General features: G+C 43.8%; 1 protein-coding gene across 1 annotated transcript; it reads left to right on the top strand.

Annotated features, from left to right (window-relative positions):
• Window positions 1-12,040: 12,040 nt before the first annotated feature.
• Window positions 12,041-16,922, top strand: myclb (MYCL proto-oncogene, bHLH transcription factor b). The gene is made up of 3 exons (XM_088278533.1): window positions 12,041-12,402; window positions 12,531-13,245; window positions 15,972-16,922. Exons 1-3 carry the CDS (start codon window positions 12,328-12,330, stop codon window positions 16,742-16,744), a joined length of 1,563 nt encoding a protein of 520 aa, XP_088134659.1. The 5' UTR covers window positions 12,041-12,327; the 3' UTR covers window positions 16,745-16,922.
• Window positions 16,923-18,451: the final 1,529 nt, after the last annotated feature.

Below are 18,451 nucleotides of genomic sequence, written 5' to 3'. Positions count from 1 at the left end.
GCCCTAATCGACTGCGCATGGTTCTGCTCACGGGAGGCACTCGGGGTTTATTTCTCTTCGGAATGGAAACAGTGACGCAAAGGAGTGTATGAGCGTGTGCACGGTGTGTGTGTGTGTCATGTTTAGAGCCGGTCGCGTGTCTCAGACCAGACGGTCAACAAACTACAAGTTGACGGGTTCAATGGTAGCTGATATGTGGAATCAAGTTTTTCGCAACACATGTATTGATGCCAAAACCGAGCAGGAAATTGAAAGTCGCATTTCTCCAACGCTTGGAATTTTCCATGCACAAATGTGATTGAACTTTTGTCATAAAACATGATCTAAAAGCGTTTTGCATTGTTCTCCGTATTTGACTGGCAGTTGCAGTTCCTGGTTTATTGCTTCCTGTTCCTTCCCTCCTGGTTATACATTGACTCAAGATCTTTGTTATCAATTAAAGTGTTTGTGGTTAGGGTGTCTGCCACACATTCGAATTTCAGCTCAAGTCTTCCTGCTCGCATTTTTTTTTTCTGGGCACAGTTCTCCAACTTCCACACGTTCGGACAAATTCAGACTCTGAATTGTCCATACGAAAAGCAGACATGTGACATTACACAACTGGTATTCACTGCAATGCAACATTTTAAATTCAAATCAACAATGGAAATAATGTAAAATAAACTCGGAAACCCAAATGGAAACAGTTCACTTATATCAGATCACTGGATGCGTAAATAGCCGTCATCTATGTTGTGTTATTTATTATTAATTTGTATTTGTTTATGTACGCTGTATTATTCGTCAATGTAAAGCTCATGGCTCATTGGGAGCGTTCACGTTTGTGAAAAAAAGCGTTGTTGGTGCGTTATCTGCAATTTTGCTGCCCCCTAGTGTACTTTTTCTAAAATTACACCTTGGGACCTGCGACGATTATTGTTGGCTGCTGAACAGATGCGCTTAAAAAATCGAAACACACAAAATAAAAAGCTTCATTTTATCGTTAATTTAAAAAAGAACATCATACTTCTTTTGTAATTAAATTGTATTTCACGTATTATACCGAGCAGTCGACAATTACATCCCAACAACGTGAATTTGCGTTTCCTTAATTCGCACTTTTACTCCTCGACATCACTATTCGCCTTCTGTGGTGATAGGACATACAAACATTCGTATATCTTCGAAAGATTAGAAGGCATTACGATGTAAGATAATTTACGCGTGAGTGTAGTAACACGATTTGACCAGCAGAGGGCACTACAGGTCTGCGTACTCGATATGATCAGACGCTGCCACTTCATCTCAATTTACAGCAGCTCATGTTTGAACAATATTTCGAACATTCTTTGCCGTCAGTGTAGCTTGAAAATGAGTCCTCATGTTCATATCCCTTCCGAGGGGTGCTGGACCTTGACTGGCATCGTACGTCACATTCTCCCAGTCAACACAGAGGCAATGCTTGTATGGAGGAGGAGACCTTGAGTTTGTTTTTGTTGATGTTGGGGGGGGGGGTGCTTGCTTGAACATACCAAGGTTGTGAGATTCTGGCATTATCGCACTTGCAATGCACAATTCCAAAACTGTAAACCAATGTTGGTTCATCCTTTATACGCCATTTGCATGACATGTTATGAGATTGTGCAGACATTTGTTGAAGTGTGTATTTTTGCCATTGTTGTCCACATATAGGATAAGTAACTGAGGCTATAAAATATATTACAGATGAAATGCTGAAGTTGGCATACCTTATTAATGATGAAAAGTTGTCCCTGGTCGTCATGGAAACAAAAGCCGGCCTCGCAAGTGGCCCAGTACTGAAATCCGCCATTTTCATGCAGCTACTGGACTGATCAAGGCAAGAAAAAAAAAATATGCACATTGCAAATGTGTATATTAAAGACATTAATACCTGGGGCTGCTCACACATCTGTTGGCACTTGTTTGCTATACTCTCCACTAATTGACTTGAATTTGCAGACTACAGAGCCTGACTGGGTTTCCTTAATGTATTCAGCCCCCGCATACACACAATCATATATCCTAAAGGTAAGCAGAGCTGCAGTGCGATTTGGCGAATGGGTAGATTAGCGATGGCTAACAGCGCTGCCCGAAGTGCTATCCCCACGAGTGCATTTAAAATGCATATTTCTTCTTGAATACAACCTTTACAGCGGAACAAAATTGACCCCCGGCGCAGAGTCTGGTAACCACGGCAACCATAGATGAGAAAGCGACGCCAAATAATGTTGCGCCTCCTTCTGTTCACGCATGTTGGCATTTAGGACAACATGGATAATTCATGTGACTCGCAGACAATGCTCCACTAATGAGGCTCATTAGTTGCGTCCAGTGTGCAGACCCCCCTTTTTGTTCTTTATCAGCATGTGCACCGTGATTACTTCAGGCACCTAAAGCGAACTGTTTGTCTTTGTCATCATAAACCTTGGCACGGGATGCGGAATGGGGGGGGGGGGCGGGGGCAAGTATTGAATAATGTCATTGCCACCTGTGTGATTGACGGCGTGATTGATCACCGGGGGCGTGGTGTGTGTGTGAGGGGGGGGTGGTCTTCGTGGGAGGACAGGGCAAAGTGGGGATTGGATTGGAATGAGGGTGGGAGGGGCAAAGGACTGATCAATCAGCGTGATTTGATTTGCCACCCTTGATGCGAGGTGTCCCTGGAGGATATACTTCATCAACAGAGTCACGCGTGTGCAACAGGTGCACATGCATGTGGAAACCCACACGTATGTGCGTATATGTGCAGGCATAGTCGTAAAAAAAAAAAAAAAAAAAAAAATGCCAACACTGACATTTTTTATGGCAGCTTGAAGGAAATAACCTCCGATTCATGACACCAGGGGGAAAATAAATTTTAAGGCATATTTGAGTGATCGCTTGAATAGATGCAGCATTTCCTCGTGGGAATTTGGGGAGGATTTTCCACATAAAATAATTTCACTATTCCTTATTGAAAACTGTTCAATGCAAAAAAATAAATAAATCGACCATTTTGATACTCAAATTACCTTGAACAATGTTATGATTGTATGTTTCGGAGGCGGGTGGGGTGATCCTGCTCACTTACAGTATCATCTGCCGATTAGTGATGAATTAGCACCTTTTTTCTTTTTTTTTATGGGGGAGTGACATCTGTCACTACAGGGTCGATGAATGGAAGCCCCCCCCCCCCCACTGCAGAGAGCCCCTGAGGCCAAAAGATGACAGCCCTCCATGAGAGAGAGAAAGCCCTTCCCCTCGGGCTTGATCACTTGCCTGCCAACGATGGCATCTGCTGGTTATTTTGTCAATCGATACTTTGCGTTAAACCTCCCTTATTGCTTTGAAACTCATCCATGTCACTTTTGACTTTTGCTCCCATCCCACGTGGAAGTTTCTGCTGTTGTAACCTTTGAAGTCCAAGAATTAACTCGATAGATTGTAACCTGAGGCTTTCACTGGACTGCGTAACTTGAGATGCCATCTGCTCATTTTGATTCTTAAAGGGCAAGTCAACCCCAAATTTATTTTTTTTTTTTTTTGCAAGAATATGTTCTATCCACGCCCACAGGTCAAAACACAACAATCTATTAATATTTCGTTCGTGCAGCCATCTCGTGGGCGGCGATTTTGTCACTTCTGTCGGCCGAAAATGACATCACGGTTTCTCAGGGCAGTAATGACCAATCGTGGCTCGGATTCAGAAAACAGGTGAGCCGTGATTGGTCGTTGGTCATTATATGAGTAATTGGCTCCAAATTGGCACCTAGCGGTTAGCATGTCAAGAAGTTGTGGGTTTCAATTTCAACTCGTGGCTTTCTTGGATGGATGACGTTTCCAAAACATGTTAGATTAATTGACGACTCACAATTGTCCATCGTGGATTTTGCTGTTTTTGATCCAACTGTTGTCGTGCTCATTGTTCAGGAACAGGAATGTGTTACATGCGCATTTTAGTGACTATGTTTTGTTTTGCTTGAAGGGAAGATTCCCGGAATGGCTTGAATTCCTTCACACAGTGGCCTTCTGCGCACGGCGTCACAAGGACATTTGCCTCAAACACAATACGGGAAGACACACCAACAATTCAGCACATTCGCTATTGTTTGCATTGAAGCAGTGTGGCTTCTTCCGTTGGGTGGTGTGAGAGAAACAAATGTGGGGGTCGCGAGGTGAGCCCCACCCACTTAAAAAAAAATGGGCCGAGTCAATATAGGAGTGCGTGCGTGCAAATTGGGTCGTTGGGTTAATTATTTTGACCCAGAATATTGGGTAAAGGATTGGATCCGAGATTCCATTGTCGCCATTTTTGGCGTCGTGTTCTGAAGTCCAAGTCAATTTCATGTGACATTCCTAGAAAACATCGGTGGCAGCTGGATGGCTTTCCGGGAAACTGAGTTAAGGGATTGGGTTACAAATCCCAGCCAGGGTGGAGGGCCCACACACAGAAAATGGGTGGGTTGTGTCAAGAAGGGCATCTGTGTAAAAAAAAAAAAACAAAAAAAAAAAGTGGTCCCTCACAAGGGGAACATTTCTCGTACTTCTTCTTCACTCCAAAAACAGATGCGTAAAAAATAACCCAATTTTGGATCTAAAAGGGAGCAATCCACTACTTGGGTCAATTTGACCCAACTTTTTGACCCACTTTTTTTCAAACCCAAACAATCCAGAAAGTTGGGTCAAATTGACCCAAGTCGCATGTTTGGGCTCAACGGTTTTTAAAGTGTTCTTCGAAAATGTTGCTCGTAGCAATGTGTATTATTTTTAACCACAGCTCTACGTTTCTGATATTCCTGCAAAGCCATTTCTTGGATTTAAATCATGACCCAACATGCTGGGTCAAATCCTCAACCCAATAAATAACCAGCCCTTCTGGTCCAAGCATTGGGTTATTTCCACCAATTTGGGTTAGTTTTGACCCAGAGCATATTACGTGTTGATGTGTTTCTGCAGTTGCTGTCGAAACGGAGCTTGACATGACACAAAAAGCGTCATGAGGCGAACAAGGCGGCGTGCTGCAAAACAACCCGGCCAACCGATCTAATTTGTCTCAACCGATTTGTTCCGAATCACCCTTGAGTGGGGAATCACACCCACGCTTTCCCAGAGACAATTAGTCCTGATTAGGGAATAGCAAGGAGGCGAGGTGGTCTCCCCAGGTTGCGCTGCTTTCATCTCCTCGCCGATGCGGAGGCGACTCGCTCTCATTCGTGGCTCCCGACAAGCGAATACCGCACGCGGTCTCGTCCGCGCCGGTTGAGTTCATCTGAATTACAAAGCGTCACCGGGCAAATTAGACCGAGCAAAGTCAAGTCGGCGCGAGTCGGTTATGTCTAATTGACGGAGCGGCGGCAAATCGTTTATCACATCCGGACGCTGCCACCCGTCTAGGCGGGCCGTGAGATTATTTCAGCGCACCCATTTGCGAAAGTCATTGTAATGCGGGTGATCATGTGGTGACACTCAAAAGTCTTCTTCACTGAATCCCCTCACAGATGCTTCCATCTATCCGTCTTCTTCGTTGACGAGCCAAGCCCTTTGAATGTTTGCTCAAATGCGTGTGTGTGCGTGTGTGTGTCTATCCATCTGTGTCTTCTTCCTGCATGCGACAGGACCAGTAACCCCCCAAAGCAACCCCCACATTCCTTCTTTTTAAACCAAAATATCCTTCATGGGCTATAGATGTCATCCCTTCAGATATGAGTTGAATTTGTTTTCTCGTGCTTTTGGAGGGTAATTATTAATTATTGTCTGTCTTCATGTGTTGCTCCACCGTTTGTCTGCCCTTTGCTTGAAGGGTTTTAACATGCAAGCCCGTCTATGGTGTAGTTGTCAGCTGTAATTATAGTGGTTTTTATGTTGAGTTTGAATGTTCCGAACTCTTGTTTCCACGAAAGCCTGTGGTGTCTGACCGTAAATCAATGTGTCAATATATTGGATTTTTTTTTTTTTTTGCGCAATTTCACGCTTAAGAGGGTCTTAAACGGAGAGGCGGAAATAATTGGATTTCTGTCTCAGCCCAATCAAAGCTACATCTGACTCTTCGCAAATTACCATGCTAAACTCACACTGGGAAAAAGTGATTGATTTTGGGGATAATGAGTTTGGGGGTGTATTCCAAAGTCCTGCCTCACACTGAAGAGTTCGTGCTCAACCAGAGATGTGACGGAAAAACATAAGTAGTTCAACGCATGGCTTTATCAAAATGTTTTTGCAATTGTGATGTTTCGAAAGTACATCCCATTCGGTTAAAGGAGATATGCGACGCCAACAATATTTTTGTCACCTCAAATAAGTGTTTGTTGCCGGAATGGCTGCTACATGATTCTCTATCAGCGCGCCAAGGCCACGTCTTCACTGTGTTCAAAAGGCAAGTGAGGACAGTCGACTGCAAAATTCTCCAGGTAAAGCGATGATCATGCATCAATTTTTTTCATTTCATAATGCAATTTGCCTCTGGTTGCCGTGTACTGAGAGAGACTGACTGAGGATTGCATTTGGAGTGATCACGTGGCATCGGGACATGAGGGTCTGAATAAGGAAATAACATCTAAAAAAAAAAAAAAAAAAAATCAGACAAAACAGAATCGCTGTCTCATTTTAGACTTTCAGCTGCAAGGCATGGTGAAGTCAAGTGATTTTCACACTTTTGCTTTTCACCACTAAAAGTCCTCTCGGTGGCGGGTCAGCTTGTTCTGGATTACAAAAGGAACTGCATAAGGTGCCAAAAGAGAGACAAGAGAGAGCTGATTTTTTGAGCTGGGTCGTATTATATATATATATATATATATATATATATATATATATATATATATATATATATATATTGGGTCATAAATAAAATAAAATAAAAATAAAATAAAATAAAATAAATAAATAATCATATATATATACATATAAATTAAAAATAAGATATATATATATATATATATATATATAGGGTCATAAATAAAATAAAAAAAATAAAATAAATAAATAATAATATATATACATATAAATTAAAAATAATATATATATTATTTTTTTTCTTAATTATTATTTATTTATTTATTATTTTATTTACAACCCACCTGCTTTGTATTTTCCACCGCATAGCATTTAACACATTCAATATATCAGGCCATCTCAGAAGATGCCAAAGCACTGATAATACCCTCAGCGGTGGTGGTGTTACGTAACGTACGGTAAAACGACTCAAAATGTTGGCAAGAATATTTCCGCAAAAACTGACGCGCCCTTGTTTGCTTACATTTGCGTACAACAGTTGAGCGGTACGCATGTGTGTCTTCTGTCTGCCTCCAGCCCCCTGTCCCCTCCACCCCTTATTGACTGAGTTTTTGGATACGCGGTACGCTCACTAATCGCTACACCTGCAAACACGACTCCTGCACTGAAGCCGCTTTCTCACGTGCCGATTCTTAAAATGTGGTAAGTGCGTGCTTATCGCTCTTACAGCGTGGCGGCGTACATACTCCCACAATGCCCTGACTGAGAGCAAATCACTTTTATTACACCCCGCGACACACGATAATTGTTCAGGATAATCATTCAGAGTCATCCGACGAATCGAGCTTTTGCTTAAAGAGAGGAAAAGAACTCAAATTAAGCACGATTATCGGTATGTGCGTACCCAGCTTGACTTGTTCTCCGTTCACATCTCCTCACACAGCGTATTTGTAAAGTGCTCTAAGAATAAAATTGAGTTGACCTGAAAGAACAGTTTAGTATAAGCATATAGGATATAAAAAGTCTACACACCCCCTTTCAACTACAAGGTTTGGGGGTTACAAAAAAAAAAAGAGACCAAGATCAATCATTTAAACCTTTAATCGAAAACTTGTTCAACCCATTAGAAGATAAAAAATCTTGTGTTTCGAATCAACCAATCACATGCAACGTAACGCTTAATTAATCATTTTAATTAATGAATCAGAAATGGCACAATCTGTTTAAATATTTAATCCGTTTCATTCCTAACACACCACACGCTGCATGATAATTGGTCAAGTTAATCGTTTCATGATCGCCGATTTTGGGAAAATGTCTGCCTAATTATCGGACGTGTGCGGTAGCCGCTTGACGGTAAGGGTAGAAATATTCGAAACACCTTTCTCATGTGCAAGGCTTCAAGAATGCTCAATAAGATGGCCCTGCCAAGTGTCGGTTATGTAATTGCAAAGTTACAGAACCGTTATCGCTTCACCTCCCTGATCCGTCGCTATGATACGTTCCCTCCACACATCAACGGAGCCTTTCGTTCACCTCTGCGCTTGGCTCCGCGTTCGTGGTTGATTATTCCGCATAAATCTTCAGCTACTTGCTCGTCCACACTTTTTGCCCTTTCCTCACTGCACTCTCTTTTTGTTCTCCGGTTTGCGCTGACAGCGTCTTAATCCAGGATTGATTTATTTTTTATTTTTTTTACCCAGAATGCAATAAAAGTCACGGAAGGGGAGAAGAACGGAGCAACAGCAGTCAGTCAGCGATAGCGAAATTGGGGATGGGCTGTCGCGCGTGATCGGGCAAGATGGAGAGGTGACTTGTCGATTGCCTGAAGCGACACGGCGTCCTGAAAAAGCCGGCGCGCGGGCTTCCGCTTCTTATTAACTTTTTCCCACAATCATTATTCCACTGGTAGCCGCCCGTCAATTTGCCGCGCCGCTGATTAAAATCAATATGGCGTTTAATTACATGCGGCTGTTGTTCTTGTATTTATGCAAATCGTTCATTTTGATTTTCTGCTGGTAATCGAAAACACCCCCGTCACAAATTACTGACAGGCTATTGTGCGACTGTAATTGCTCGATTTGAATCGCCGCAAACATTTTGCCGTTGAGATGTTCATTAGAGTTTGAGATTTGTGTGACTTTAAAAAAAAGTACAAAATTCAAGCTCATGTTTTCCCAACCTGGGTATATTTTAAGAAAGATCATAATTGATTATACAGCTTCTGTTACCATGACGACCGAAGGTGGAGCAAGGGCGTTGCGACGAGGCAAGCGACGATGTCAGATGTGCTAACGAATAGCATTGGTGTCACTCTGTTACGACCTTTTATTTAAAACAGATATATTCTTTATCCTCCGCAACGATCCTTGCAATTACTAAGAGACTAGAAAAATCTCAAACTTACAAATTCATCAGGTGATTTAGAATAGAAAAACTGAACTAATTTGTTGTCCTGTAATGGCTAGATTTTTTTTTTTTTAATTGCAAAAAAACGGAAAAATGAACATATAAAGTGGAGGGGTCAAAGGTCATGTGACTACGGTTGTGTAGTTGAAACATAGTCTGCAGTAGATGGATATAAGGAGCATCTGGAATGTAAGACAATCCCCTCGCTTGTTGAGATGTGTGTGTGTGTGTGGGTGCGTGGGGGTGTGTGTGTGTGTGTGTGTGTGTGTGTGTGCGTGTGAGCGAGGTCACGGGCAACCAGCAGGTAGCAGCTGTCCTTTTTCCAGTGCGGTCTCCCAGATTACATGAAACGAACCTGGAGAAGGCCAGACACGCTGATGGGTGGCTCCCAGACTAGGTGTCCATCGATCAGCCGGGAAGGTCAGAGTCGGGCGGGGGAGGTCAGCTGACACGAAGGGGGGAGGGAGGGGAGGGGGGGGGGTAGTTGGACGACGCCCCTCTTTATTTTTTCCCCCAGCCATCAGTCTTCCCTCAAGTGCATTCTTCATTTTTGTTTTTAGTGCAATAAACATTTGGCCACGGGCATTCATTTAATCACCCGTTGGAAGGAGGCATTTATTTGCGGGGAAGCTTTTATACGTAGAAAATCTTAATCGAGATGTGTGCCAGTTTTAAGTGATTGGTTTCCAGGCAGCTTGATGATTTAGTGGTTCGAATATTTGCGTGACAACTTTGAGGTTTTGGGTTCAAATCCCATTGCTGGCCTTTGTGTGAATCTGCAACTTTAAAAAAAAAAAATTTTTTTTTTTAACAGAACCGCAAAAACATGCTGCGATTGTCAACAAAGAAATCTCTGTGCTTGGCTTTGCTCTCTTCCAATTGTTTGAATTCTGACTGTTTCTCGGTTTAGTCTTTGTCAAATTCGCTTAAGCCACTAATTGAGGGTAGATTATGTACCATTTTGCTCATGCATGTTGCAGTTTGAAATTTATAAAGCTCCCAGATTGGCCTGTCGTGGTGATGCCTCACTACAGGAGATTAAAATGATAAAAATGACGTCAATACAAACGTTAATATAGATATAAAATTGCCGGCATGTTTCATGCAAACAGATATTTTTAGACGACACTTCTCTCTATATTACCACCATGAACTCTCGATGACTAAACTCAAGTGGAAAACGATTAAGTGCTTCTCACAAGATAAAAGGGAGAAAGAAAAGAGAAGAGAAGCTGAAAAGGAAAACGTGCTGCCGACTGGGAAAGCGAGAGCTGCTTGAACGTTTCTCCAATCGGTTAGTTCGACATCTCCCCTGAGAGACCGAGGATCTTACCCTCGAATGTCTCTGGGTTTCATGTCGGGTCGAGATCTTTTTGATCAGGGGCGACGGGGGGATGAAAGCTCAGGGTGGATAGAAAGAAGAAGGGCGAGAAGAGGAACAGGGGTTTTAAACGGGAAGACCGGCGAGGGACGGGATTTCCCGACTGTCTGCTTGTTGATGAACTTCGTCGGAGAAGTTATATCTGGGATGTTTCCCAATCGTCGTCGCCGTGCGCCAAAGTTCCGTGACTCACTTTGAGGGTTTCGTGTGGCAAGAAAAACAAGTGTCAGCAGTTGTTGCATACAGCTGTTGAGGAGACACACACACACACACACACACGCTGTGTCTACTCTCAACAGATGCACAACAGCAGTTGAAAAGCAAGGACGAAGCAGCTTCCACTAAATATTGATTACATATTGTGGCATGCAACCATACGTGACCCTGAAACTACGCCACACACAATAGGATTCTCTCGCTTATACCGTATCGGACCGAGGGTGAGCAGATTTCAAAGGCCACAAATTGATTGAAATAATTCAAATGTGTTTCATTTATCTAATCATTTATTGAAGTAACATGATTAATTATGATTATTATTTCTCCGTAGTTGACATTGGCTAATTAAGCATTTTTGTTCATCAGTTCACAACTTTAGCAGGACAAAGGGAACATTTTGTGTGCGGATGATTTGTAATAAATAAGTGACATTGGAAAATTCTGCTCGTGACGCTCTGATGTCAACTAATGCACAAATTTGCCTCAGTATAACATAAATTATCCCTGGATGCCAAAATTGTCTTACAAGTGTGGATAATGCTCATACAGGTGTGCAGAAAAAAAAAACAATAATAATAATTTTTATTTATTTATTTATTTATTTTTACTAGCGAGGACAAAACATATTTGTCCATGGAGGATATCGAATAAATGCTCGAATACCTTTTACTTTTTAAATTTTTTTTCCTCTCATGACAGATTCAACATTTTCTATTGCATTTAAAAATAATAGACAATTTTTCATTCAATTTTCACATTCGTTGACCTACTCAAACCGTTGCAACTTTAAACTATCGATATTGCAATTTATTTGTATTTATGTATTTTTTGGAAAAGCATCCCTCCATTTGTTATGGTCTGTACTGTCTCTTTAAATGATGGGCGTGGCCTCTCTACTACGATCCACCCTCTTATGCATAATAGCCAAGTGTCCTTTCCCGGGAAATCACACTGCGCGCCAGTCTGCTAAAGAAAGTGATTGCGGCCACAGCTCGCACGGCTACTGCGGCAAGTTTCAAACCGCGTTTGTTGAGGACTGCTTACAACGCAGGTGGACGAGAAAAGAAGAAAAAAAGAGGAGGAAGCAGTAGAAGTGACCCGGATGCATGCGCCTTTTGACGCGTTTTGCTGACGTCATTTGCTTCGCGCAGGATCTATGAAGGAGCACGCGGTATTTTCAACGTGCACGCCAGGTAAAATAAATAAATACTCCTAAATTCCATATCGTTCCCACGCCGATTCTAACGGTAATTGAAGGCCCCCCAGCTGCAGCGGCTGAGCTCATCGGGATCTTGTTTAATTAATTGATAAGAGAAGCAGCCCGGGTCTCAAGTTTGCGTCGCTAATTGATCCACCCCAGTCTAATTTAATCACCTTTCTGCTGAACAAGCAGACCCCCCCACCCATCTCCTCCCTCTTATCATCCACTCTCTGTTTTGCAGCCGTCCACTACTAGAAAACACTGTTATGTAATGAATCTCCATTGCGAAACTTGAAAGTTCTCAACGCGGGAGAACGGCACGCTTTTTTTTTGGGCCTTATCTGTGATTGGCTTGTGACTTATCATGATAGGTGGCGTGTGTTTATTTTTCACCTCTTAAGTTGGCTTTATGAATTGGCCAACTTTAGGAGTAGCCAGACATTGCATGAACGCGATTCAAGTTTGTTTTGGACTATATGGACAAGTACGTGGTTCAGTTCTTAAAAGTTTTAAGCTCGTGAATACATGACAGTGGGGTTCCGTTCTTTTATGATACTCCCAAGGATTGCATTCAGTCAAAGTGGACTCTTCTATCTCTCTCTCGCACTGCAGACGGAGAGAACAGGGAGTGAGAAGCCAGCTACCTCCATGCCGGGCATCAGCTCCTCAGCCGCGCCCCGTTATGACAGCTGGGACATGGACCACCTGGACCACTACTTCTACGACGACCACCACAACCCGGATGAGGATTTCTTCAAGTTCACGGCGCCTAGCGAGGACATATGGAAGAAATTCGAGCTGGTGCCCACCCCGCCCATGTCCCCCATCCCGGCAGTGGAGGGGTCAGGCAGGTTCGGGTTGGTGTGCCCCACGCTTGGGGACAAGCTGGAGTGGGTGTCGCAATTTCTGGGGCAGGAGGACGAGCAGCAGCAGCAGCAGCAGCAGCAGGAGCAGCAGCAGCAGGAGCAACAGCAGCAGGAGCAGCAGGACCTCCCCTGCAAAGTGACCCCGGCCGCAGACTCTGTGGGGAACTTGAGCTCCATCATTATCCAGGACTGCATGTGGAGCGGGTTCTCAGCCGGGCGGCAGCTTGAGAGGGTGGTGGGGGAGCGCTGCCCCCCTTGCCAGGCCAAGGTGACCCCCGCCACCACCAAAGTGGTCACCGGGACGTCCCCGGGGAGGGCGCAGGGTGTGCCGGCCGATGCGCTGCCTCTCGGTTGTTTGGTGGCGAATTGCGTGGACCCGGGCGCTGTGCTCACTTTCCCCTTGGGCGGAGGCTGCAAGAAACAAGTCTCTTCTGGGTCCGAGTCCCACACCAACTCATCAGGTCAGTTTGTAACGACACTCTTTGACAATACAGTGGGTCCTTTACCCCCCCATTTGAAATACAGTAATTGGAAATGCAATTAATTCAGTACAGCTCCCGTAAAAAATGCCCCAAATTTTCCAACATGACTTGTTTCTCAAGAAAAATTCCGATCAACAGTATTGTAGCGTTTAAAAGCAAACGCTGTAAAAACATTTGCTCTCCTCGTAACCTCCAAACATGGACGACGAACACAATACAAGAATGTGCTTAACGTTTACTGCCAATGTGAAATGATGGCATCCGAATGTTAAGTGTGCTGCTGCCCCCTAGGGGCGGGGGTCTGCAGCACCTCCTTACGAGGCCACGCCCCTGAAAGGCTCATAACAACACATTGATGTACTGAAGTTTCGTGTATTTCGGCTCGATTACACTTTTTAGAATGAGTTTCTCTTTACCATTTTTTTTCCCCGTTTTGTATTTAAAATTTTCTTGACTATAAAATATGACAAATTTTGTTTTTGGTGGGGCTGGAACAGATTGATGGCATTTCAAGCGGGAAAAAATAAAATGTATATACCAGTGTTGTTTTTTTTTTTGGGTGACACAAGAATGCTTAGGCCACATCATTAGGTACACCCCTTCCATCAACCCCAAATGGATCCACTTTGCATTAGTCCCTTGAAAGCTGCTATGTATCTCAACAATTAAGTGAAGTTGTAGTTTGTAATGATGTCTTCAATTCATGCTGCTGTCTTTGACAGTTTCTTGAATCTTTATTTTTGTATGGAACGTGACAGCAACCTCTGTGGCTCTGCTCGAGCTGGAAATAAAAATGCATGTGTGCTCCATGACTGCAATGCGTTACCTTGGTGCATGCAACACATGCTCCAAGGGGGCGACACGCCCATTCGAACATCTGCCGCCTGGGCCGGCGCCAGCGGACCAGCTGCTACCGCTCCCCCACCTCTGTGCCTGGCTGACTTACGACGTCGGCAACGCACCTCTGCAGTGCCGTCTTGCGCTTGACGCAAGCTTGAGATGCAACTGGGAGGAAAGAAGCATTTCATTACACCTGGCTTAAAGGAAATGTATTCACACTTTTTTTTTTTTTTTCCTTATTTAAAAACAATTCCTGGGTGCCTTACTGAAGTGCCTTGAACATGCTTTTGCCAAAGGAAATGTCACTCATGGAGGTAGCGTGTCATTCACAACTCTTCCAACCCTTGTCACTTATTTTAAATTACAAAAATTTAACCAAACCAGGGCGAGGTTATAAAAGGAACCAAGCCCTGCATAGAATAGCAAAAATCAGTTATTTGATGGTTCCTCCAGCAATTTTCTAGATGTCACACGATGGCATTAAAGCACTACACTAATCTTGTCAACACACTTCAACATAGTCAAGATGCCGGGAAACTTATTATTGTTTTATCGTACTCAGCTTTAGCCTGAGCACAAAAACAGCAAATAGGTGACTTTTTAACTCTCTATATTTTGCTGGCATAGATAGTTAAGGAGAAAGTCATGATTTGTAATAAGTAAACAAATGTATGGACCAATGAAGTGAAATTGGGCATTTCCTGTGGAACAGTGATGAGCGAATCATGTGACGCATGCAGCGGACAAAGCCAAAAATCAGACAATTTCAACGAACAATCTGTGCATCCAACAAAACGAAATGCAGCTTTGCTTACCTTTTGAATTCGACATGATGGTGTCGTCCGGCCATGGCTTGGAAGTAGCTCGGGACTTCAGTCCAGCGTGGCTATAAGTCAAGGGTGCAATGTGGATTCAGTCCGATGTGAATTATAGTAATGGTGAGATGGAAATTTGGAAGGGCAGATTTTATATATAAATTTTTTTTAATTTTGCACTCAGGTTGGACTATTCGCAAACAAGGAAGTAAAAAGTCAACGTTTCATAATGTGCTCATAAGTGCAAACCTACTTTTCCATTTGAACCCATATGACTGAGCTCGGTATGTAGGCGAGCATGTGATGTCGAAATTAGACCGTGCATAATGACGCGTGGAATGTCACAAAGGGGACTTGTTGCTGCATTCCTCCATTCAACACGCCGCGCCGCCAATTGTGTCGGTGGGGTGGCATCGGACCGAGCAGCGCCGGCCCCCGGGCTGGGAGTTGGTCGACGGGGTTTGCACAATTCTGTTTGACGCGAGTTCCAGGCAGCGATTTTAAGATGAGACGGAGGAGGGGAAAAAAAACAAGAGCAATAATCGCTGGTACAAAATCATCAGTTTCACTCAAACGTTTTTATGGCGTTCCTTTGGACACGCCTCCGTCAAGCTCCTCGCCCCTCTTCATGGTGTTCTTCCTCGAGAGATTACTACTTCCCGAGCGGTGAAATCCGCCAAGGTGCAATTACTTTAAAAGCGTGTTTTGATTTACACGAGCGGAGAAAATCCCTCAAGATTTCCGTCTATTCGTGATTGACGTTGCTGTAAGCCTTTTGCGCCATGTTTAAGCCACCTCGCAAAAAAATCTCTGGGCCTTAAGTTAATTTTGTGGTTCTTCAAAGAAGGTACATGCAGACTTTTATTTTTAAATTGTTAATAAAATATATATACATATATTTTTGAATTAAAATTTTTTTTTTATTATTATTATTTCACATCCGTTACGAGCTAAAAAATTTTAACGGCTTCGTCAATTTATTCATTCATTCAATTAATTTTAATGGGGAAAATTTCACTTTGTTCAATCAAATCTTGGTTCTGATCCCAGATGATGATGAAGACGACCAAGACGAGGATGAAGAGGAGATCGACGTGGTGACGGTGGAGCGCAAGCAGCAACGCAAGCACCGCCGGCTGGCGAACAGCCGCAAACCTGCGACCATAACGGTGCGAGCGGACCCACTGGACCCCTGCATGAAGCGCTTCCACATCTCCATCCATCAACAGCAGCACAACTACGCCGCCCCGTCGCCGGACACGCTCCCGCCATCGTCTGCGGAAACGCTGCCCCGGAAGAGAGTTCGGCATGAGGGCTCCGCCGCCGTGCACCACCAACTCGGTCAGCAATCCCATTACCACCAACCCCGGCTAGGCCACGCCCCCTTGAACTTCGACTGCAGGCGGTCTCACGCGACCCGATCGCAGTCTCCCGACCTCGGAGCCTCGTCGCCCACCTCCCCCGCGTCGCCGTCGTGGCCCCACTGCTCCTCATCGTCGTCATCCTCGCCGCCCCACTCCTCGCCCCCGCCGCTCTTCAGCCCGCAATCGTCGGACTGCGAGGACATGGACCGACGCAAGGCCCACAACTTCCTGGAGCGCAAGCGGCGCAACGACCTGCGCTCGCGCTTCCTGCTGCTGCGGGACGAGATCCCCGGCTTGGCCGACTGCGCCAAGACGCCCAAGGTGACCATCCTGAGGCGGGCCACCGAGTACCTGCGGCAACTGCACGTCTGCGAGCGGCAGAAAGTTCAGGAGAGGAAGAAGTTGAAGGCCAAGCAGGCTAAGCTGCTGCAGAGGCTGGCTCAGCTCAAGCGATCCTAAACGCTTCTGGAAATTGAAAACGGAATGAAGAACGCTCATCAAGACACGTCGGAATTGTGCGGGTGGATTTTCTTTTCATATTTTTTTATTTTTTTTTTGGTTGTGATTTGCACATTTAGCTTCTGAGTGATAGATGAAGGCAAGCGTATGACTACACAGGTCCTTGGTTTTGTTCTCGCAATAGCCTGCTTACAAAAAGTTCGGCGCTATCTGGCTTTTGAGTGACATTTCCGGATGTATCTAAAATACGCTGTAATCTTTTCAGGTGAACTTAATTTGACCTTTGAACCATCTTTTCAATATAATCAACATTCCCAAATGGGTTTTGAGCCATTTCTTTCCGTGACTCTTCCAGTCTCGGCCTCTGTTGCAACGTACAACAAAGCAGCTAAATTTCCTGGTTCAGTTCAAATTGATATTTAAAACCGTTAAACCAAATCTAAATTGACCAACCCAAACTCGTCATTTTTGAGGCTTTTAATCTGGTGCCAAGAGGGAAGTGGAGACTGGAGGAGTCACTGAAAGTGGACGGCCTTGGAAATTCTTTTTTTGCCATTTGGCTTCTTGTTCGAGAAGAACATGTTGCGCACAAGTACCGAAACACTGGACACACTCAAGGATTAAAATTTTCCGTTCATTCAAAAAGCCAATATGCCTATATATATAAAAAAAATATATATATATATATATAAATAATATTTTTTTTTTCTTTTTTTTTTTTTTGAGGGGGGGGGGTTGTCCCATGCAAATTAGACGCCGAATGGGCAGATGGGCGGGGCTCCGTGTGATGTCTGCTCCGAACAGACTGAAGGACCCCTCCCATGAAAAGTTAACTTATTTCTGTGCCATTCTCCACAGCCCTCATGATCATTTGTAGCTCAAGTGCGACTTATTTGTAGCATTATCATTTTTTTATTTATTTTTTATTCAATTCCCCCCCGTCCCCCTCCTCGAAGTCGAATTTGTGCAACTATAGAATAATAGTGCCATGGAAAGCAGCCAAAAGTTGAATGTCGGCTTCAGTATCTCAACCAAAAGAAATTCCAATGAGAATAGCTTCAGTTTTATTTGGTGGCTTGTCATCCATTTTGGGAAGTCAAATCCACTGTAAAAGCCCGTTTTTCTTGGTAATTGTATTTGCAAAATGTTTTTTTTCTTTTCGTCGGCCGCCGATGCCTCCAGAAGAAGCCTTTCCAAGTTTGCAGGCGATCTCGTTATGTGTACATGGTAGCCTGTTCCTGTACAATCCCTTCCGAACCAAAACCAGAGCTTTGTATTCTACTCAATGTCGTTTGTCCCCCCCCACCATCGACTTGAATCGTTAAAGCTTACTGGCTTTTTTCAGAGATAACTAGATAAATAATCAAACAGTGTTGAACATGGATCACTTTTGTTACACAGCAATGCCTCCTTATTTGCATTTTCTGTCTTGGGCTGAAAAAAAAAAAAAGTCACTTCACGACAAAGTTTGATACTCTATTTTCCTACTGAGCTGTGTTCAGTGTGATCTGTTTTTTTTTTTGTTTTTTTTGTTAATGTAGCTGACCAGGGCCTTCCTGGTGGTTGTGTGCTGAATGCGTATTAGCGCGATTAAAAGCCCAAGGAGCTGTAGCGCCATCTTGGTGGGGAAGGAAGGCTCTTAATGATCCTATTGTTTTTGCTTTTTGCATGCTTACTGCTCCCCGCGGTCCAGAAGCGACTTAAAAT

This window comes from Idiotropiscis lumnitzeri, chromosome 16, assembly GCF_059441095.1.
Source record: "Idiotropiscis lumnitzeri isolate Australia: NSW breed Sydney's pygmy pipehorse chromosome 16, RoL_Ilum_1.0, whole genome shotgun sequence".
In the NCBI taxonomy this organism is placed as follows: domain Eukaryota; kingdom Metazoa; phylum Chordata; class Actinopteri; order Syngnathiformes; family Syngnathidae; genus Idiotropiscis; species Idiotropiscis lumnitzeri.
Note: the sequence above shows the minus strand (reverse complement) of the source record. Positions and strands in the feature narration are given on the sequence as shown.